The sequence below is a fragment of the Boleophthalmus pectinirostris genome, unplaced genomic scaffold (assembly GCF_026225935.1).
Source record: "Boleophthalmus pectinirostris isolate CB_2022bp ecotype Guang Dong unplaced genomic scaffold, ASM2622593v1 HiC_scaffold_1, whole genome shotgun sequence".
Taxonomy (NCBI): Eukaryota; Metazoa; Chordata; class Actinopteri; order Gobiiformes; family Gobiidae; genus Boleophthalmus; species Boleophthalmus pectinirostris.
In genome coordinates, this window is record NW_026570970.1 from 24,343,134 (window position 1) to 24,366,609 (window position 23,476).

Sequence of the window (23,476 nt, forward strand, 5' to 3'; positions counted from 1 at the left end):
ACAACAAAAACATCCATAACATTATTTACAGACACAATTATGAACAAACTTGCATTATCTTGTTTTTGAAGTGCAATTGTCTTAAGGCAGTGATGAAAAAACTTAAAGAAAGTCCTATTATTATTTCACCAATACATTAGTGTAGTGGTGCTGTGTGTTATGATTTGTTTGATAATAATTAAGGCTATTTTTTTTTTTATATATACAATATGGAACTTAAGACTAAAAACACTGAAAGTTTAGTTTCATAAGATGGTGAATTATATTTTCCAAGAACAGTAAGCCATTATAATTTAATTTATTCACATATGTCAAAGCTTTCAATTCTTAGCCATATGCATACTGAATCTTAATTAATTTGGAGTTACACTTTTGCAAACAACTATATATAAGTTATATTTTAATATATTTATTGGTCTCTTACCTTATGCTATATATGTGAAATAAACAGAACAGTTGGCCAGATATTTGTCTCAGTGGAAATGAAATGAAAATTGCTCTACTTGGAATGTTCCACAGTATGACATTAAACTTATCTACTTCTATGGAGCAAGTAGGTGACACCATCAGGCCAAGTTACAGGATCTGTAAAGAGGCAACTCCCAAGGTATTTTTAGCTACAAAAAACTATATTTTAATAAATGCAAGTTTAATGTCATACTATGCAATATTCCTGCAAATCAATAATATCTTCAAGAAGACAAGAACAATGTGAAAGTACACCTTTAAAAACAGTTATGCATTAGTTTTATGAAGTGATATTGATGTCTGTAATGTCTCTCTGTCTGTCTCTATGTGATTGGCCGCTGGGTCTTGCTCATCTGAGTGATGCAGTTGGGGCTGATCTTCAGACTCAGGTTTAAACTGGTTTTGACCCGTTTCTCCCTCTGCCGCCTGTTACAGAACCAGACCCGGACCACCTCCTTCTCCAGGTGCAGTCCTTTGGCGATCCGAGCGATTTCCTGAGACGAAGGTTTGGTCTTCTCCACAAAGCTGCGCTCTAAAGCCTCTTTAGCTCCTAGGCTGCAGAGATGAGATAAAAAGATATTATCAAGCAAACAATGACGTACAATGTTACGCATTTACAGAGCAAGGCAGATACTTGGAGTAATGCAATATCCTGCTAGAATTTCAAGAATATGTTTTGGCTGATATACTGTATTTATAACCAGATGCCAGCAGTAGTAGTTAAAGTAACAGTGTCAGTGGGTTTCACAATGATGAAAACTTCATTTCAGCTAAAACTGCACTGGTAATTTTTGCAATGTTAAGTGGCACTAATATTGTATTATAGTAGCAGTGGCAAAGTTTTTTGTATTTTTGGATGTACAGATATAATACACTTGGTAGCAGAAGTCACAGCAGTTAGTACTAGCAGAAATAGTGCCAGCAGTTGAAGTAAACCGTATTTTGGAGTAAGCACATATCCTTGTGTACAAACCTAAAACACAGTAATTACATGTATACCTGATAGTTGTTCTTCGCTTCCTCTTCCTCTCATTCATTCCCACTTTGTCACTGTACAAGGCTGCAAAGGAAAGTTACCACAATATTTAACATAGAAGTTTGGCAAGAATAAAAGGACAGCTGTCTATACAACAAAAACATGTGTGTCCAAAACAATACCTTAATCTGAGCAGGGATTATCTATAAAATGCCTTCTAAAATGGGATTACATATTGGGATTATATGATGCTGTGTGTATTTTTATCTCACCACCAGCTAGTTCGGCCTCATCCAGCCACTTCTCCAGGATGCTCTTGAGTTTGCAAGCGTTTTTGAAGCTCAGTTGGAGGTTTTCGAAGCGGCAGATTGTGGTTTGACTGAACTCAGAGCCGTGCACCGCTGCCAGAGCCTCTCCCACATTCGTCTGAGTGTAGCCTGGAAGTAAGGTTCATTCAAGTATATAACAGATGCTACAAAAGGTAAAGGCGTTTTTGGTTTTGTAATGAACTATAATAATGTAAAAGAACCAGAAACTCTCAAGACATCTCTTAAAGGTAATGCAAATATAAATAGGCAATCAGAAGCCACACAGAAAATCCCTCGAGCATTAGGGCAGGTTTAAGTGCTCACATTAACACGTATACAGTGTAATTCATATAGACATTATTAGATATTTTAGTTGGTTATTTCAATTTAATAAAACACAACACTACAGAATTATATCGTTAAAGTTGCTCTTCATGCAGCAAATTCTAAACTTTGCCGATTTAACAGCAGATCAATATTTATACAGTCTTGACATTTGAAATGCTGGGGGCAATTTATTTTGTAAAATAACAGTAACACAAGGTTAGCTATGTCTCTGTCCTCTTAATGCCAGTTTAGAAGCACTCCATGGGGATGTTATTGCTTTGCGTGGAATGTTCCACAGTAAATTATCTTGCATTTATTTCGAAGTGTACTTACTGCTCAAGAATACCTTTAATAACATGCATTCTCTTCACAGATCTGTCACCTGTAACTTGACTTGGTGATATCACCTGCTTTAAGACCATACTGTGGAACATTCCAAGCCAAATAATAACATTTCTAGGGAACCAAACACTGCCCAACATGTTAGGGTTAGAGAATTGTTAAAAAAAAAGAAGAAAAGTCCTGTAGCAAGAGGATACCCTCTTGATGGAAATGAGCATCCATGAACACATTTGACACAGTTTACTACAAGCACTAACCCAGCTTGATTCTCCTGATCTTAAAGTCGTTGGCAAACATCTCCAACTCGCGGATCTGCGGGGAGTCCATGGTGGGAGCTTCGTCATGCTCGCGGATGCTCTTTCTGGGGACGTCCGCTTTCAACCCCTCCCCTCCTCCGACAGCGGAGAGCCCCCCAGGGGTCTCATCAGAGGAGAGCAGCGCCTGTGGTAGAGTGGAGAAACCATGGCTCAGCGCGCACGATCCACTGCTTAGGCCATGGTCTGGAAACTTGTACAAGCAGGAAGTGAGGGATCCTAAGGAGAGAGAGAGAGAAAGAGAGAAGAGGAAATGTGAGGGAGACAAAACACTGTCAGTGGGAATGAATAGACTCTACTACTTCATTCAGGGTCTATTATGATAGTTGAGTCACTGAGCAAGACACTACTGTTATCACTCCATTAACTGTGACTGAAAGGGCATCTGACATACAACTGTCTTATAATTGTGCAACTCTTACAAAACCTTTTTCTAGATAATCTGGATCACTTGGTACAACATTTGGTCACTCATTCAAACTACTAGATGGCATTTTGTTGGCCAGTCACCTCACATGCCCCGGGGCAGACTGACAGAAATATGGCTGTATAAAAAAATAATACTGTGCCATATGCATCTCCGATACATGATTAGTGGTTCATTCAAAAATATTACTAGTAGATAGAGACATGCACATCAATCACATGCAATAAAAGTTGCGACTGCTTGTTGGGTCCAAAGATGAAAACTGTGTACAAGAAAAAACACATCCGCACTGCAGTTCTTTGGAGCTCCCAATTTTTAAAAAATATTATCATTCTTGTCATTCGGTCTTTCACAATAACCACTTTAACTAGCATAGTTTATAATAACAAAAATGCATTTGTAGAAAAATGTTGAATTCTTGACCCCAAAACCTTTCATTAAACCTATATAATACAAACTGCCTTTTATTTCAAACACCTGTTGTGTGAAGTTCACAGTGGAGCACAGTACTTGTTACATTTACAAAAAGGCATGGCAGTATTTTCCATTTGAAAGATGTAATCCCAGGCAAGGCAGAAACCTCACAAACCAAGGGCGTGCTTACAAAACTGACAAAGTTATAATAGCCTACTTTCAGCACTGTACAAAATATCCTCTTTACTTTGAAAAATAGCCATTCAGACTTCTCCTTGTATAACCCTCTTATCTGTAGATACTGTTTACTTTCAGTGTTTCTTCACTTTACACATCTCAGCTGACCTCTCCTCATCATGGTCACTGCACCTGAGTTTGAGTTGAGATGTCCACACTGTTCACCTTCTGAATCTTGTATAGAGTCTTATATTCTTCTTATATTCCGCAATTTTTTTTCTGCTAATTGCTCTACTTTATTCATGTACATCACTTAATAATCAGATTAGTCCCACAGTGGCATATGGCTTTAACTAATTGTATTGTATTGTATTTTGCCATTTGATTCTTAACATAGTATCTCAGTTCAACACAGCTGCAGCTACAGATAAAGCCCCACACATAATGAATTTGTCTATACAGCGTAATCAGATTTATATTCATTATAGTGGATCAGTCAGCAGACCAACGCCTGTAAAACAAGCCAAACACAGGCATAGCTTTAGCCTTGATCATTTTCTTTAATGGTATAAACATGACCTACGTTCATTCATTTTATGCATATAATCTCAAGAATTAGTTACAACTCTTTGGATGTCAACTAATGCATACAATTTTTTACCACTTGCCTGTCTCCAAGGATATGTTATTGCTTTGTATGTAGAATGTTCCATAGTATAGTATCTTACTCATTCCGCCAGTGGAGAAGCAAACCTGTTACAGTATAGAATGCAAGTTATTATGGTATTTTTGAGCAATAATAGACTAATAGAATAATAGAATAGATTTAATAAATATATTTACTGCCATACTGTGGAACTTTCCAGATAAATGACATCATAGGGTCAAGGGAAAAGTTACACATTGCTTCACTTATGAGTTAATCTATTGTGTTTCTCCACATTCTTTCACATTCTTTCACATGTGTTTTGAACACACGGAAATATGCAGTTTACCTTGAAAATGTTGTCCATCATCTAACATCTTACTTGATAAAGGGGAAGTTTGTACAGACCGATAGTTGTCATGTTGCACATAAACGGGATTTAATATCCAACCTAAAACGTTCTGTGACTTTCTGTTCTATGTAGACTAGAAATCTGTTGTTCTACTCATCCAGTGCCAGTAGAAGTCCAATACAGTTTTGTAAATGCAACATCTCCCCCTTGTGTCTGCCCCAGTGTAACACACGCTCTATAAAACCAGGGGCTGTACATTTTGAATACCTTTGAGAGTTTGAGTTTTTCAAACACAAAAAGCATTTAATTTACTTTAAACTAGCCTAGGTTATAATGTTTTGCGGTGACATCTTAACCCATACAGATGTGGCCAGTATAATAGGCCTTACCCATGCTGTTTAATAATTATCACCATAATAGCATAATTATTTACACAGTTAAATTCATATAACATTAAAATGATATTGGCGTAATTTACAAAACAAAAGCTGGAGCACCAAAAAAATTCTAATTCCAGATTCCAATCCTGTCAAGTTGAACATGTTTAATTATTTAAATCCTTTCATTTTTGTCTTTATTTATTATCGCAAATTCTTCATCCCAGAGTGAAGGAAATGAATCCTGCTTTAGCCTTTCCCTATAGACTGTACGTGTAAGATACAGCAGAGCACACAGCCTTTGTTTGTTTGTTTATGGAGGGGGCAGATATGCACAGCCCATTTCCAAACAAACGTGGGCTAAGACTGGGTTTGTGAACACAACTCGGAGCTCAGAGGAGAGGAGAGAAGACCATTTAGCCTGTATGTATGGGTACAGGCTAAATATGCAGAAAAATGTATTCTATTGGAGTAAATAAATATATAAATATGTGGAAATATTGCTCAATGTGTAAGCTCTGCACGTACACAGCTGTTATTGTTTTTTGTGCAAATTTTTTTTTGGCTTTATTATTATTTCTTTACTAGACCAAGTTAGAGATCAGATCTGTGGAGAAGCAAGCCCACAAATTGGGTATTTTTTTTGGGCAGCGAAAATATAATGTGTACATAATTGTGGAACATTCTAGGTAAAACTATAACATCTCCATGGAGACAAACAGTTGATGGACCCACTACCAAGTTACATTGTACAGCTTGAAATGTTATTATGTGTTAGTTTATTCATTCTGTTCTTTTTCAATTACACTTTTAAATTTTGAGTTATTGAATGACATACAATTAAAATACAGTTTTTGATACTGTTACAACATTGGACCTCTGATTTAAGTTGCCATGCTATTGCCACTACACTTGATTTATTTACTGCTACTTCAACAACTACTCATAAAGGTATAGATATTGTATTGTCTCATTATTCTCTTCCGTATAGAAACACAAATCCTCTCTATAGTGGAAACCATGACGACACAGGCCACGCTTGAGCAGGTGCTGAACTCCAGGATTGTTCATTGTCTTACAGTTGACACAGTAAGACCTGAGCCATTAAAAACTTTGAGAGCGCCTTTAAAAATGAAAGAGGTAATTTCTCCTCTGACCCGCTCCTGTCTGCCTCTGGTAATTACATAGTTCTGTTGCAATCCTCAACCTCTTATTATTAAAACATGCATACGCTCTAGTCATTTACCAAATCCTAATTATTGTACTTTTGTTAAATGATTTTTCCTCTGCGTTTTTCCATTTTCACTGACTTGGGTTAAGATGGTGTTGTATAGAATGATAAGTACCCTGAATGTGCTTTTCTTCAAACGCATGTACTAGTACATGTTGAGACAATGCAAGTGAATTATCTCTAAAGCTCTTTTTGCATTGAGAAGTAGCCATATGTACATGAATACATTTTAATTAATATATTCTTTCTCATTATATTTTATTTTTTCTTGTTTAATTGAACCAACTGTAGCTGCCTGCCCTGGCTATAACAATTTATGTGCTTAAATGTGCACAGTAATTTGCATAATAATATTGATTCCTTCTATGCATACTACTAGGACCTTGAACCATTTTACCTATTTCTATTTGATTATTAAAGGTGCACTATGACACTTTTCTGGTAGAGGTTCCCCCAGAGGTTTTCTATGGAAATTTCACAGTATTAAATTTGTTACAGGTTGCATTGCTTAACAATGCACTGACAAATAAAATCTGTGGTGGACCCATCACCAGAAAAGTTTCATACTGTAGCTTTAATCCTATAAAGTTACAATATATTTAGTCACTTAAAATTACAAGTAATTCTTCTACCTGTACCTGTACTGAACAATGTTACCCAAGGTAGTCTTCGGTGCTGTTACCCCAGAAGGCTCTTAAGCAGCAGATCCGCGGACACCTCACTGTTTTATTAAAGCCCTTACAACACTGGGTCCATTATCCAAAGGACTTTTTCATTTAACAAGTGCAAATGTTAATTGGATCAGATCAGGGCTGAAATAAAGCAGCAGTAATGGCAGAATATGTTTGGCGGAACTGGCTAACAGCTTAAAGACACAATTTTTTTCTCATGTATTTGAGCAAAATTTGAATTTACCTCACAACTGTCTGCATCTGATTATAAAGTGTTTTATTGTCCAATGACTGGGAACTGCTCTGGTTTCTGTTGTGAAAAGCATTTATAAAGTCATCACAGTGAATGAGGTGATTATTTAGGTAATTATTTAGAGTACTTTGCTGGGTCCTATTAGCCTGATTCATCAGCCGGTTTCACTTCGTGGAAACCGTCTGACCTTGCAGCATTAGGATTCGTTTGCTCAATGGTAGGTGGGTATGTAATGGGCTCACTAGTATATTAAGCTTTTCCCAAATCCTGTAAGAAGAAGGGCAATAACGTCTCCCCTTGATAAAATTCAGCAAACATTCTCTTTGTTCCCGCTTTAAATCCTCAGGATTCAGATCTCAGATCTCAGGAATCGTTGCAAACACAGAATGTATGGCTTCGTCTAAATCCATCGCAACCACTTTGTTTATTGTTGTGCTGTACCACACAGCTCTTCGCTGATTGGCTGGTGCATGGTCTACAACTTCCGGGTTTCTTGCAAACCGTCTAGTGTATTACGATTCCTGACCTAGTCGCTGGAGAGAAATGAAATTGAGTGGAGGCACTACGTGGCACCAGCCTGGCTAGGGTCCTATGCATCCCTATCTCTATTACCAGATATAGATAGTTGTGTGTGAGTGTGTGCAAAGTTACCTTGCAATGGGTTGGTGGCGCTGACCATATTTGGGTGAGGCACAGCGCAGGTCTGAAGGATCCGAGTTTGAGAAATACTGGCTGAGAGCATCTCCTGAGCTGCACAGATATGGGAATAACATGACATTATCCTCCTTTGACATCCACAGGTACAGAAAGTAGGCTAGTGTCCAGTTTTTCTATACAGAAGTGCCTCACCTGTCATCATGCCATAGGCCTGCTGGTTGCCATAGTGACAGGGGGTGACTGGATAATGTAGGCTTGGGGGTGCATTTCCGAGGGGAGTGGTGGAGAGGTGCATGTGAGAGCGTTTGGACGACTGACCCAGGGACAGTCCAGAGGAAACTGAAGGAAAAACAGTTATTTGGTTATTCACTAGGAAGAACTACGCCATAACAATGAAACACAATAAAGATAGTTATTGATGGATAGATGTGATGGCTGGGAGGAGACTCTGGATGAGGGCTCGGTCTCAGGTGGTCAGCCTAGCCGATTCAGGACCCCCCCCTCTTTGAAGATGTCTTCAGGTGAAGGATGGACAAGAGGCACGAGGTGGGAGGGAGGGGGTTGAGAGAGCGGAGACAAACGGTGTTGTCAGGATAGTCTGTATAAATAGGGCTTCTGGGTAATTGAAGGCGTGATTGAGCTGAGCTGTGGTTTGCTGGAGAGGAGTAGGCGGAGGTTGAGACGTGGTTCTGCTCCTGAATCTCAATCAATCATATTCACTCCACTTTTATTCTTGTTAAAGGGCCCATTTTTGCTGTTTTCTAATCTGTGTTACAATGTCGTTTCCCCATCAAAAACACCTAAAATTGTGTTTTGGTTCATTCACTAATGTACAAAACCCTGTATGTTTAAGTACTTATCTCAAACTGAAAACAATCTAGTCCACCTTGTGATGTCATGTGATAATACAGGAAATGCTCCACTGTGTTTTTAAACTCCATACACCTTCACTAGAATCATTTGGATGATTTCAGCTCTGGAAATGCCAGTCTTTACTGAACTAACAGTATGAGGTAGATGTTAACTTAAAAACTACCAATACATGACATCACAAGCTAGGACTGAGCATTTCAATTCCAAGTATGTTTATGATGAGGCAACAGTATGACTGAAAGTTCATAAGAAACCATTTTGTGTAATGTAGGATCTTTAAACTATGTAAAATTCGCAGTGGAAACCTTTTTTCCCCCAGTGTCCACCACGAACCATGAATGCGAATGCTATCCACCTTTAAAGTCTGACACACTGATTGTGACTGCCAAGTGTGGAGAAAATTACAAGGTACCCTATACACTAGAAGCAATATATTTCTATACTAGAATACAGTATTTTTGACACATAAAAAGCAAAAGTAGCCATCCGCCCATCTCCTTTTAGCTTTAGAAATGTACTGATAGCGCTTTTACATTCCAAATTTACTGTATACAGGCCTAATAGCAATGCCTGACGCTGCTATTTAGTTTGAATTAGTTTGGTCCATCCCTAGGCATATCACAATAACACATATTGAAACAGGGTATATGGGTACACGGATATATTATGATAAACAGTAAAACTGAAACTACTTTATGGTACAGATACAATGGGAATTATATAAGATAATCCTTAAAAAAAACACTTTTAAATAGACAATATCATTAAAAGGCCTGGGCTGCAACAAATAAATAGCAAAATGAACCAATAAGTAGCTCTGGAAGATAGTTATTAAACCCTCTACAGCTCAAATCTTATCTTATTAAAACAAAAATAACAAAAAATCTCCAGATTATTGCAAAGAAAATGTGCACATGATAAATATTGAGCCCCAAAATATATTGCTTCTTATATTGAAGTAACGACATAATAACTTCAAATAACTCTAGGATCTTAGCCAGTATATAAGGACAACTGAAGAAAACCACTGGCTCTACTGTACAAGCTAAATCTTCATTTCCATATAAATTGTGTGTACCTATTCATATATCCGTATATACTTTTTTTTTTTTTCCTTATGTCCATAAGAAAATTCCTTTTCTTTTGGAAAACCATCATTACGTTGGAGAGGTGGTTGATGCTGCTAACGTTATGTAATATATTATTTATTATTGAAATCTTTTATCAACTTAATGTGACAGCAAAAGACCAGTGCACTGAGATGTGATTATAATTTTGATACAAACACATTCATTATTCTTAATCCTGGCACTGCAAAGATTCATCATAATGCAGCTCATATAAACTGCACATTGCTGAGTAGATATGTGTATTATATGGAAAAAAAAAACATCTCCTCTTATAGGTACTTGGAGGTGGCAGATGGGGAGATGAATGCAATACAGGAAGCAAATTATCCCTGCTAGATGACACATTTGGAGTACACTGATTTGGCATGAACGATTTAAAACATGGGCTAAGTGCCTGCTCGCATCCTCACTGCCTTTCTATTTTTAATTCAATTGTTCATTCAAGTATTTATATTTAAAATGGGCATCTGCAAGTAAGGGACTAATAACATTTAAAGAGCCCATATTACACTGTTTTTTTAATCTATGTTATAATCTTGTTTCCTCATCAAAAACATACCTATAGTTGTGTTTTATTTGTTTGTTTTGTTTCATTCATGCATGTTTAACACACAAACCTGCATATATAGGCTGATTCTTCTGTGAAAGAGAAAATGCTCTGTTCCACCTTGTGATGTCATGTGGTAATAAAGGAAGTCCTCCACTGTGTTTGTAAACTCCATACGCCTTCACCAGAATCATTTGGATGATTTCCAATCTGGAATCTCTACTGAACAAAAGGTAAAAGTAGCTTTTAATTTGAAAACTGCTGCTTCATAACGTTACAAGATGGAACAGAGCATTTTGAGCTTTGGAGGTGTAGAGAGAATAATAATAAAGTGTTACATGTGTGAATGAAACAAAAGCTTGAGGTACGTTTTTGAAGAGGTAACAACATTCTAACATGGCTTAAAGCTCACAAGAGTCCATTTTGTGTACTATAGGAGGACAGTTTGGTGATTTGATCGCACTGGTGACATTTGATCATATTTTACTGCTAATGTTAATGATGAACTAAGTTAGTCTTATAATAATTATAATATAATGAAATGTGTATTTTTAATGCATGTTCATCTGCCCGGGAACTGCAGTTGGAAAACAGCAGTAGACAAATCTGGTACAAATCATCTTTTCTTTTGTATGACTAGTGACTTTGTACATGGGCCCTGGCAAACAATAAACTTAACCAAACTTGTTATAACGTCTTACAAAGATTTTAGCAGAGCAAAGTAACACATTCTCACTATGCATCTCACTTTACAAAAGAGAGTAGAGAATTATTAACCCTAAAATATGTCAAGTATATTTTTAGAACAATTTCTAGTACTGGTCATACTATTTTATGTGCTATTACTTCAGCATGGGTGCATTTTAGGAGGGACAGTTTTTTTTCAGCTGTGAAATTGGTTCAGAATAGTTTCAAATAGATGACAGCAGAAGGAAGATATCATCACAATATACTAAACATGGGATTCAGTTTCTTTTAATATATACAGTTTTGATGGTTGACCATTCAAAATCTAGGATATTTGATTTTAAATCGTTATCTCTATTGCAACTAATTTTGCATCAACCTAAAACTCTTAGATGATATGCAGTGGTGGTGGTGGTAATTGTAGTGATATTTGTAGTAGTAGCAGTACTGGACTAGTATTTCTTTATGTTGCATACTTTTCTTTTTTGTTTTCTTCTCATATTATAAATTCATTTAAATTTTGAGCACTTCCGTGTCCTCACCCTGCTTTCACAATGGCTTTTATATTGTTCGGTCTCAAACTATTCTTAGCCATCTTAGCCTCCGTATAGTTCCCAGTGTATTTTGAACCGAAACAATAGCACAGAGCGGGCCCAGGAAGTTTTACCCACAATGCCCCATGATGAGAAGGGCCTCAGGAAGTTTAATTATCCACTTCTTAAACAGCTGAGCCAGACCAGCTGAATACATGCATTTACATAATAAGGTCTGAATACGAATCACTCAGACAAATGTAACTTACAGTTCATATGCATTAAGAGGGGAAGTTCACCCAACAAAACCTAACAGGGCTACTACTATATATGTGGTGATATTCCTTGTACTTGTGTAGTACAAGTATACTACTATGACTACAATAAAACTTGATATGTGTATTTCTTGTTAAATGCAATAGAGTGAACTTTGTCTTTGTCTCACTGGCAGCAGGGGACTATGGACCAGTAGACTCACTCTGCCACTGCATCCAACAGATCAGTGTATGAATGCAAAACAACTTTCTCCAGCTAAACTCAGACAAGACAGAAGTCATAGTCTTTGGCCCACAAAAACAAAGAAACAGTGTTAGCAGTCACCTCCAGTCTCTCTCTCTAAAACTTTCAAATCAGGGGTAATAATGGACTCAGATTTGAACTTTAACAGCCACATCAACTCAATAACATCTGCAGCCTTTTACCACCTTAAGAACATAGCAAAAAATCAAAGGTATACTGTCTAAAGCAGACTTGGAGAGACTTATCTTATATGCATTTGTCTCCAGTAGGTTAGACTACTGTAACAGCCTGCTCACTGGCCTCTCCAAACAAGCTGTGAGACAGCTGCAGAACATCCAGAACACTCGGTTTCTGACTCTATCCAGTACAAGCACATGCGTCCTGTGCTCAGGTCTCTGCACTGGCTTCCTGTGGCTCATAGACTTTAAAGTGGCTTTGTTGTGTACAAGTCTCTCCATGGCCAAGCACCAAAGTACATCTGTGACATGTTAGTGCCATATGAACCATCTTGCACTCTGAGAACCTCAGGGACTGGCCTCCTGCTGGTGCCCAGAGTCAGGACTAAACAAAGGGAGTGAATATTTCAGATTCATGCAGGGCCTTGCCTATTAAGGGGCCCATATTTGAGCTGTTTTCTGATCTATGTTATAACGCATTTGTTTCATTCACACATAACAAACAAATCCTACACATTTAGACTGAGTTCTTCTCTCAAACAGAAAGCAGGAAATGCTCCAATGTGTTTTTAAACTCCTTTCACTTTCACCAGAATCAGTTAGATGATTTCAGCCCTAGAATTGCCTCTACTGAACTACAGGTAAAAGCAGCTGTTAACTTGAAAACTACTGCTTCATAACATCGGCAGGTGGATCAGAGCAGTTTGATCTTTGAAGTTGTAGACAGACTAATAATAAGGGATTACTCAAACATGTATGAATGAAACAAAACACAGCTTCAGGTATGTTTTTGATGAGGTAAACAACATTCTGACATGGATTTTAGAGCTCAAGAGAATCCAATTTGTGCAATATAGGACCTTTAATGTAGGGAAGACTTGCTTTTCATAGGCAGAAATCCATATCTTGTTTTTTTATTGCCATAAACAATGAAGTAAAATAGAAAAGTAGCTATTTGTTTTAAAATTTGGAATACACTAAAAGTTTAGATTCTAAAGTTTACTATTATAGGGTATTTTTCTTGAACAAGTGTATTATTTTGGAGAATATAATTGAATAATGTCCAAATGTACTACAAAAACATACTTTGAAAAATATGATACAAGCCATCTCCTTTGTTAATGAGTTAACTTTCTATAAATAAGTGCCTGTCTAAACAAATATACAAATGCTACATACAATTTGCATATGTCCAGTGTGTTTGTGTTTGTTGTTATTGCAGTAGTGTGGCTGTTGTTTACCTGCAGACACCATGGAGTGGGCGTGAGAGCCAGAAGACAGGCAGTCGCTGGTGGACGCGTGATGCATCAGGATGGGCAACTCCGGAGCCAGAGGACTGAACGAGTCTGTACTGAATGCCTGGCATGCCATCGCTGCCTGCTCTCCCTCTCCCCAGACGCTTCCACCAGCTAAATTTCAACTAATACGGCACTCTAACAATTGCAGATGGTCTCTATTTATTCCATTATGCTGTTTTGTTGACTCAGCTTAATCCCAAAATGTGACCTAATTTGTCTCAGCTATCTTTCTCTCGCTTTTTTGCCCTTGTCTTGTCTATCTGGGGAATTTGCAAGTAGAAACTTTTTTTTTTTTGGTTTTCCTCAGCTATCTCAACTGAAACTTTACACTTTAATGACTGTAATCAGTGTCATTTCATTCATTTTGTTGTTTTATTGACTCGACCTCATACTAATTTTCACCTAATTTGTCCAAACTCTCTTTCTCCTTTCCTTTCAAGAAGGATCTTTACCCTTTTCCTTGTCTTCCTAGCAAGTAGAAACTCTTCTGTCTTCTTCTCAAAAATCAACTAATACTTGATAATGCGTTAATGACTGTAAATCGTGTTATTTATTCCACTCTTGTTTTCTTGATTCACCCTAATCCTAAATTGTGACCAAATTTGTCTCATTGATCCTTCTTTCCTCCTTCTTTTCCCCTTTTCTTGTCTGTGTGGGTAATTTGCAGGTAGAAAAGTGCAATAGCCACGTTGTTGCTTTCCCCCAGCTAAATCTCAACTAATACTTAACAGAGGTTTAAGAACTGTGACTGGTGTCTATTCATTCCATTTTGTTGATTTGTTGACTCAACCTAAATCCCCCAAACTCCCTTTCTCTCCTCTCCCTTTGCCCTTTTTCTTGTCTGGCAGGGGAATTTGCAGGTAGAAAAGTGCAATAGGTTACTCACTTTTTGCTTCCTCCAGCTAAATCTCAACTAATACTTGTACAATGTTAAAAGCAATGCAAAATACAATATGGCTGGTGTCTATTCATTATTATGTTTTTGTTGTTGACTCAATCTAATTCCAAATTGTTACATAACTTCTCCCAGGGATCTTTTTTTCCTTCTTCTTTGCCCTTTTTCTTGTCTTTTTGATCCTTTTGGTCTCTGCCTCAGTCAAGCATCGCCGCCGCTCAGTACCTGGGGAGTTTTCAGGTAGAAAAGTGCGAAAGGTTACCGACTTTTTTTTGGTTTTCTGTGTTGAAGGAAATAAAAAAGGATGTCAGCAGTTCTGCCACTGTTCTTCACAGTTTTAGGCACTGCTACACTCAGCCAAAACTTCCCCGGAAAAAAATAGTATTAAGTCTCAAGTTGCGATTCAGTGCATTGTGCTTCTCTCATTAAATGTCTATGCCTGCGGTTCCCAAACTTTTCACACTGACAAACAGTAAACAAAAATGAGAAATGCAATTGCTAACAGTGTACAGTGGGAAATTAAAGACAACTTATGAGCTGTATAACTGTAGCCTAATAGGTGTCAACAACTTGCCTCTATGAAGATAAATGCCATACTGTGGTGCATTCAAGGCAAAGTTATAGTATTTTCATGGAGATGAAGCTGGTGCACTCACACCAGAAATACTACGCAGTGATAACAGATTTTTTTTTTTTTACTGAACATTGACGAATCAAAAAATTTACTAACCAGAACTTAATCAAGACTAAATCTGGCCTAAATAAATTCAAACCCAGGACTTAAAATAACTGAAATGGAAACTGAAGACTAACATAAGAAATGCCATATGAAATCCTGCACTGAAACCAAGACCTGGTACTGAGCCAGGGCAAATAAACAGGTCTAAAGGCAAGACTAAAACTGGACCAAAACCCAAACTCATTCAGCACTGAAAAGTAATCTGAACTTTAAACAAATTAAACCCTAATCATCATCAGTATTACTATCACTACCTCCAGATACTAAACTTGGTCTTAAAGTATGAAAAACACCATCATAATAAGTTTGCGTACCACCATCGACCCGTGCACCACTGCTGAGAAGCCCCGGTCAATGCGATGCTCCAATCTGTCAGTCCCAGCCTCAGCATCTCATGGGCCTTTCCACTGCAGGTATTTATATCCCACCTGTGCTCTGCTTTTCCCATCAGCCCTTGCTCTTGCCAATCCCAGAAGAATCAGTGATCATTGGTGTTTGCCCTGACCTGTATGTCTCCCATCCCGCTCCCAAAGCCGGGATTAGGGACCAGAGCGGTGCAGAAACCCGATCCAGAGAGCTCTTCCTCCTCTTATCTCTCTGTGAGTGAGGGCTGCACTGTGGCGGCAGACACTTAGCATGTCACAACAAAATGACCTCCAGGCAACACCAGTTTATTGTTTATTTCAAGCTTTTGTTTGGAATGGACAAGTTTCACAATATTTGACTTTACTGCAATTTACCAATAAAGCTTTTAATTAACAATGAGGAGAAATTATTTACAAATTCAATGCATAAAAATGAGGGGAAATAATTTCATAAGAAATATTGTATTTGTTTTCACTTAATTATAATTACAACTTTCAGTACCATAATTGAACAGAATGAAAATTTTAATACATGTAATCTTTAAATTCTTTATTATTTTGTGTTTCCTGTATATTGATTTATGTTCTTTTTCACATAGCAACACTACCTCTTCTAAAATCCTATGGTACTGACCCTATCTTGGGAGTTCTATCTTTTCACTTCCTGACCTGTCCCCTCCAATTCCCCGTAGTATTACCTCACAATGACACTGGAGGCTTGACTATTGTCTTATATTGTCTGTGAGGTGTTCATAAAGTGTTGTACGGTTGGGGAGAGCGAGTCTCTACAGGAGAACAGGTTAATCTTTGGACGCGTGTGCTGTTGTTGTTGTTGTTGAGTTTTGTTGATCCAGGCTTTGCTACACTATTGGAGATGTTGGTGGGCAGCAGCTGGGAGAGAGAGAGAGAGATGGTGGGTGGTAGGCACGACACAACATGCTGCAGATCTGCAGCCTGTGAGGCTCCGGCCGCTGACAATAGCTCTTTTCTATTTTCTTTCACTTTTAGTTTTACAACATAGAGCACATTCACTGTTAGAGCTGTGGGCAGTAATGATGCAGGGACATCAAAGAGGGTCTAATTTTAGTCTACAGTAATAAGTAACTGTTTAAAATGGTATGAATAAAAATATCACTGAACCACTTTAACTCAAAGGGCAGTCATAGTATTGTATATATATTTTGATTTACAATATGATTTTACAAATGACTATATACAAATCGCTTACACTTTCAGAAATAATTTTCACTCAATACATTACAATTAAATGTTTGAATCTGGAAAATGCAGCCACTATATCCAATTACTGAAGTACTGTTTTCTCAAAAATATTTCTAGTATCATATTTAACTTTTCAAGTGGAGGGTCCCCAACTTAACCCTGTAGAATGTTCAGTCAGTGTGGCATTAAACCTCTCAACATGGAAACAAGCAGGAGGGAGGCAAGCCCACTCACAGTAGAATGCATGTTTATCAAGATACGTATTTAGCCACCTATAATTCATTAAATGAGAGAGGGAACATTCTCTAGGCAAAACAACAACATACATGGACAGAAGCAGATAGTGGCCATGAATTAATTTGTTGAGAAAAGGAATGGCCGCATGCAGTGCTTCTCAACTTTAATTTATAGTTATCCCGAGTTGCGTTAAAGCTTACATAATAAACAGCGTGATATTGTGAGAGAAAATAGTCTCAGACCAGAATGGCAGAAGAATTCTCAAAATATTTTCATGTCTTTTTATTGGAGCTACACCCACACAGGCTAAAAGACCACCCTCCCAGCTGGTAAAAGACTGCAGTGTTTTGTACGCACCAAATCACCTCTTTTAAGGCTATTACATTTTTACAAAACAGTCACTGCCACTGTCAAACCTTTGGAAAATTAGCAGTAGTAAAATGACTTGGGACATCTGTTACAACTGGTGGCTAAATTATTTTCAATGACAGATAATGATAGTGGTTAGTAAGAATATGTGTGTGTGGGGCTCTCGAGATCTCAGTCTAATGGGGATGAATTTGCCTTTGTCTTTTAACAGTAAACAAGCACATTTTAAGATATCTGAACTAAATTTAAACAGAAAGACAGTGCAGGAGCCTGGAGCTGGAGGAGATGAGTCAACAGTGAAAAAACAACCGCATGATATCTACAAAATGTTCAGATATTATGAAAGCATAACACTGCATAATACAGTACAATAAAAAAGGCCATTGTCTACACTATGAAATGTGTGATATTTTGAGACTCATTCTTCTAAACTAAAACTAAATTCAGTCTGACACACATACTTTACAAATTAAATCAACATGCAATTAAAGGGGCACTATGTAACTATTCTTGTGGGGGGTCTGACCCCTGCTTGTCTCCATGGAGATGTTATTACTTTGCCTGTAATGTTCTACAATATGGCATTTCTTTTATCTCACGGGTCTCCACAAAGCCAAGCTAAAGGTCAGGTTTTCAAAGAATTATTTCATTTAAAGTACAGGCCACTGTCATTTAATTTTTAATTTTATTTTATTTTATTTGGTCAATGTATAACTCATTCCAGTCTACATATATACATACAGCTTGATGCCTACAAAAAAAAAACATTCAGTATGTAGAACCTTACCATGAAATCAAACTGATCAATGACCTTGTGCAGGCACAAGCTAAAGCTTATAATACCTACCCTTATTTATTAATTTGAATTTTTTTCAGCCAGCCACCAGAAAAGTCACAGAGTGCACCTTTAAGCATGCAAACAATTTGTACTGTTACCTTTATTTAGCCAGGGGACCCAGTCGTGTACCAAGGGCAAACAAAATCTAGAGAACCTGCAAACTTCACATACAAAGTTGCCGCCAGGTCTGGGACTCAAACCCGCAACCAGTCTGTAGAGAGGTGAAGTGACTATGACCTTCATGCCACCATGCGCAGCTTATAAGGATGTGTTTGGCAGTAGTTAGTTTGCAATAAAGATCCAATTTAATTAAAACACCAAAGAAAGTACAAAGAAACATTGTGCTGAAGGTCTCAACAATAGATTTGTCCTTGGGCCTGGATTTGTTCAGGATAAATGAATACGGCTGGTTAATGTTTTCTCCACTTGTTCCACAGTGCCACAAAATCATTCAGTTCTTTTCAGTTGGTCAACATTTACAATTGCAGATGTACTGAGTGAGACAAGGCCATAGGAGGTCAAGGGTTTAAAATCACGCTGATATTGCTGCTGTGAAGTGTATTCAAACTTAAACAGGTTAAGCTGAAAGCCCAGTACATGATTTTCAGATTTTATATTTTATCAACTCTCAATAAGTTCTGCATTGTGATATTTAAACCAGCAATAATAAAATGTTTAATTTAAATGTTCAATGGGCAATCTGTCTGATGTGGGTGCACCAGCATCGTCTCTATGGAAATGCTTGTGCTTTGCCTTGAGTGCACAGAATAGCATTCATCTCCATGGAGACAAGTTGTTGACATCCATCAAGCTACAGGTCATAAGTTACAGGTCATATTTGTGGAGAGGTGACCATGTTCACTGTAAAATGTGTGTAATAAATAATAACACCTGTAACTGAATAGTTCTAAGAGAGATAAGTTTAATGCCATACCATAGAATCTACATTGTGCAACATTAATAACAATGTAACCCACCCAAGTTTTACTTGTTGAATTGGAAATGTGTTCCTTTAAATTTCATTTAACTATGCAGTGTCATATGCGCCCAGTAGACAGTGCTGTAGTTTCTGTTGCAAATGCACACCATCTTGTGAAGAAGCTGGACAGCACATGTAAGCTCTATTGTGCAAAAATGTGGTAAAATATTGCTTAAATTGTCAAATAACAACTTGTTTTTGGTTCTTAGAGATACGTCAAATTGTAAAGTGTTCTGGAGAGGAAGTTTTATCTAGGTTTTGTTTGTTCTTGTTCTCCGGTGAGTGTTAAGGTGATATGCTAGCTTCATTTTGTTTTCTACCTTGACTTAACTACATGATGCAATGACCACTTATTATTTACATGATTCAGAGAATGTATAAAAAAAACAACTGGAGAAATATATATATAACTATGTACAAATCAGAACTTATATACAGATTTTAAGGGTTGTTACACTACCATGTGCACTGTTAGTGCCACATGTTGAATACTGTGCATTGTGTAAAGGAAACCTACAAGCTACTGTAATCCAGTTAAAAGTAGTTCGAAATGATTTAAACCAGATCTGAATTTGTGCTTTGCGGAAATTGTATTAATGTTGCCCTGCTTGTGCAGGTTGGTTTTTTTGTTGACCCGAATTGACCTGGGACTGTTCGCTGTGAGGCTGGAGTCACTGGATCCAGGACCTGTGGACCTGCTGGACGCCTTGACGTCTCTTCTTGGTGGACCTGGCCTTCATTGCAGTACAGCTGAATTAAGCTAAGATCTTGTGCACCAACGAAAGAAAGAAACAAAAAATTCATACTACCCGGGTAGATGAGACACAATAGTTTTTTTTCAGAGCACTGAACTTTTTATTTTGAAAGGACAAATTGTTGGACAAAAGGACTGATTTATGTAGGGGTAAGCTGGTAATATTTGGGGAAGAATATTGATTCTGTTCAATAAATTTTACACACTTTTCTCATTTCAACCTACAGTCTAAATTTATTACACCTTCTTTCCTCCTTTAGAACCTAGATTCCTGGGTACACGTATCATTCATATCTTACTAGTTCGTTTGGTACAGGTTACAACAACACATCATTTTTGGGAGATTTTCAAAAGATCTATCAAATATTGCTGTTTCAATTCACATAAACATAATAAACAATCATATAAATGTGAAGAGTACTCTGCTGAAGGCAATCAAGAGCTGTATAGTTGCAGACAGTGCTTTCAAACGAGAGAGATCCAGTTGGATTTAACTGTATAAGATAATGTAATGTATAGGTTAATTCAAGGCTGGGGGAATGGTGGATGTACACGTTTCCCATGGTGCAGCTCTCACACAGACACACACATGAACAATACCTGTCCCAATGTAATTACACCAGAGAGCATGAGTCAAAGGGCCACAGTCAAGCACCTGCTCTGGGCCAGCCTCACCTCACCATCCAGGCCCCCCACACCCCCCTGCACCCACAAGCCAATCTCCCAGTCACAACATATAGCGAGAGGGTAGTATCAACAAAGTTAAAAGTGAATGTCCTGATTTTTTTACGAGGCCATAAATAAAGCATAATAAGCAATTATAGATTTCCAGCTAATTATGTTTAAGAGTTTTTAATTCAATCAAAATTATATTAGAGTCATTCAACTTTGAGCAGTCCCTATTCTCCACTCAAGACGTCATTGCTTCAAAAATTCCTGTTTTCCCTTACCCCTTTTACATGCCCACTGCTCTGTACTTTATTTTTTTAAACACTTATACAGTAACATAAATAACCTGAGGTAGCAGTGAGATCATCTTTACCCAGCGTCAGAGGGTGACTAGTTCAAATCCCGCCTGAGCGTATACAGGGTACTTCTCCCAGTGTCTCTCCTGTCAAGACATACAAGTTGCTTAGACAAATATTATGATGTGCAGTGTGATCCCTTAAAGGTGCAGTATGTAAACTTTCTGGTGGAAAAGTTACTCGTCTCCTTAGAGAGGTTGTTTGTGCTGAGAATGTTCTATCTTACATTTTTCTTTCTCTGCATAAAAAATAAAGTGGCGCCGCCAAGACACAGGCAATAAAACAGCAGTAAACTGTAATCAAATAAATACAAGACAGATAAGTTTAATGCTATTCTGCGGAACAATCCAGGCAAAGCAATAATATTCCTGAGACAAGCAGGTGCCCCTAAGAAAAAAAGCAAATCAAAAGTTCATGAATAAACTTTGAGAATATTCTTTTCTTCATCTAGCTCAGAATAAATTCCCTCCACAGATGCTCAGTTGCTGTTGTATGGGAACTGGGGGAGCGGGCATTCACACAGGTATCACAGCAGTGCACAAGACAGCAGATGGACTCAGGCAAAAGCAATGGTTATAAAGGGATGGCAACATATTTCCCAGATGTAATAAATATGTATTGACTTATATGTGTTTGCACGCATCTAAATGGTCTGACGTGTCTGTACCTTAAAACCACAAGAGGGTGAAACAAGCCAAAACTTTTAACACTTCATATATTAATTAGCTGCTAGTACTAATTGGAAGTGTGGTTTGTGTCAAATGTGTTTTATTTAAGATATAGAACAGGGTAATTGAAGATGTTGGAAATTAATTAACTTGTTTATTATTCTTCTGCCTATGAGAGTGCATTTCATTTAGGCAAACTTGCTTGTTGTCGGAATAAAACTTGTCAACGGCTTGTGTAATAGCTACAGAAAAATATATACAAGAGTTTCAGAATTGTGAAATATTATAACTTGTCTAAGAAGCTGACATCCATGAATACATATTTTTGTTTTTGGTTTGTGTGGCTGTGTGAGGGTTATAAGTGCACTATGTAACTTTTGGGGGTCCATCACGTCTTGTTTCTGTCATGCTTCAAATGTTCCACAATATGACATTAAACAGATTACCTTACATTTACTCAATTACAGGTGGTTTTATAGCTCAAAAATATCTTGAAAAACAGGCTTTCTGACTGTGCCTCCTCTTTCTGACCTGTAACTTAGTCTGGTTTGGTCTCCATGAAGATAGAAAGGTTTAATACCATACTGTGAAACATTAAAGACAAATAACAGCTCTATGAGAAAAAGTTACATAATGAACCTTTAACAGAAATGGTTAACATACAAAAAAAAAGATTAACATATCCAACAACTCCACTGCAGGACTTAAAGACGAGAGTAAAGACGACACAACTATTTTGAGACGCACAGATAAGTTGGTGAGACAGCTTAAGGTTCCATTGTATTTATTTTTATCTCAATTTAGGTTTGTTTGCATAAATTGTCTCTTTCAATTTAGTCATTTAAATAGGTAAGAAAACATTTTCTTCTTTTGACTCAACACAATAGAGTGAGGACACAATCAGTTCATTCTAATGTTCATGTAGTTTGGTTTTCAAAGGCATTTCATCAAAAATAAAGAAGACAAAAAGTACAGAAAGTATTAGAAGTATAATATATTCCGAGGCAACAGTAGATGACAAACCAGATGACTACCGTGGGTGAACGAATGCACAGTAAGAAGAGGGCCAAACACAGCTCTTTACTGAAATATACAAACACATGGAGACATTTCTGACAGTGGAGTGGACATGAACATTGAGGCATCAGCAAGGTACCCCAGACTCAGAGGTCAGGGAAGAGAAACTGAGGTGCTCTAGTGCCACAGATTGGCCTGACCAAACTAAAGGTCCAAACTGTATAATGCCACATTTTCCCTTCTGCCATAGCTGCCATTATATCACTGCATATGAAGTATAAAAGTATAGAAAATATGGGGACCACTCTAATATCCTGCACAATATGCAATAATTTCAAATACAAAAATAAAATTCAAAAATCAGTTTGTGCTGCATGTGACAAGGTCAAAGCAACAGTACTGAATGACAAAGCACTCAAATGTTTTATTCACACTTGTTTTTGAATGCACTCCTGCTCACTTCACAGAGGAACTAACTTTTAAGGGTCACAGAAAGAACCCACTGAGCACTTTTAAAATGACATTTTTGATTTTTAATATATCTCCATGTTTTGTGGCATGGTGATTCGAAAAAATGATGCAATACTAGTATAATGAATCGTAATCCATGCAACAAACTAAAACATTGGTCAAAGCATCACAACATTCTTGAGTAAAAACTTCAAG

General features: G+C 37.4%; 1 protein-coding gene and 1 long non-coding RNA gene across 2 annotated transcripts; one reads left to right on the forward strand and one right to left on the reverse strand.

Annotated features, from left to right (window-relative positions):
• Positions 1-791: 791 nt before the first annotated feature.
• Positions 792-13,776, reverse strand: pou1f1 (POU class 1 homeobox 1). The gene is made up of 7 exons (XM_020920401.2): positions 13,647-13,776; positions 8,133-8,279; positions 7,935-8,033; positions 2,679-2,954; positions 1,717-1,881; positions 1,468-1,528; positions 792-1,023 (listed from the first exon to the last, which is right to left on the reverse strand). The coding sequence occupies exons 1-7, from the start codon at positions 13,774-13,776 to the stop codon at positions 792-794; spliced, it is 1,110 nt and encodes a 369-aa protein (XP_020776060.1).
• Positions 13,777-19,454: 5,678 nt separating this feature from the next.
• LOC129408306 (uncharacterized) lies at positions 19,455-22,243 on the forward strand. The gene is made up of 3 exons (XR_008631874.1): positions 19,455-19,481; positions 19,556-19,624; positions 19,963-22,243. It is a non-coding gene; the product is annotated as an uncharacterized LOC129408306 (long non-coding RNA).
• Positions 22,244-23,476: the final 1,233 nt, after the last annotated feature.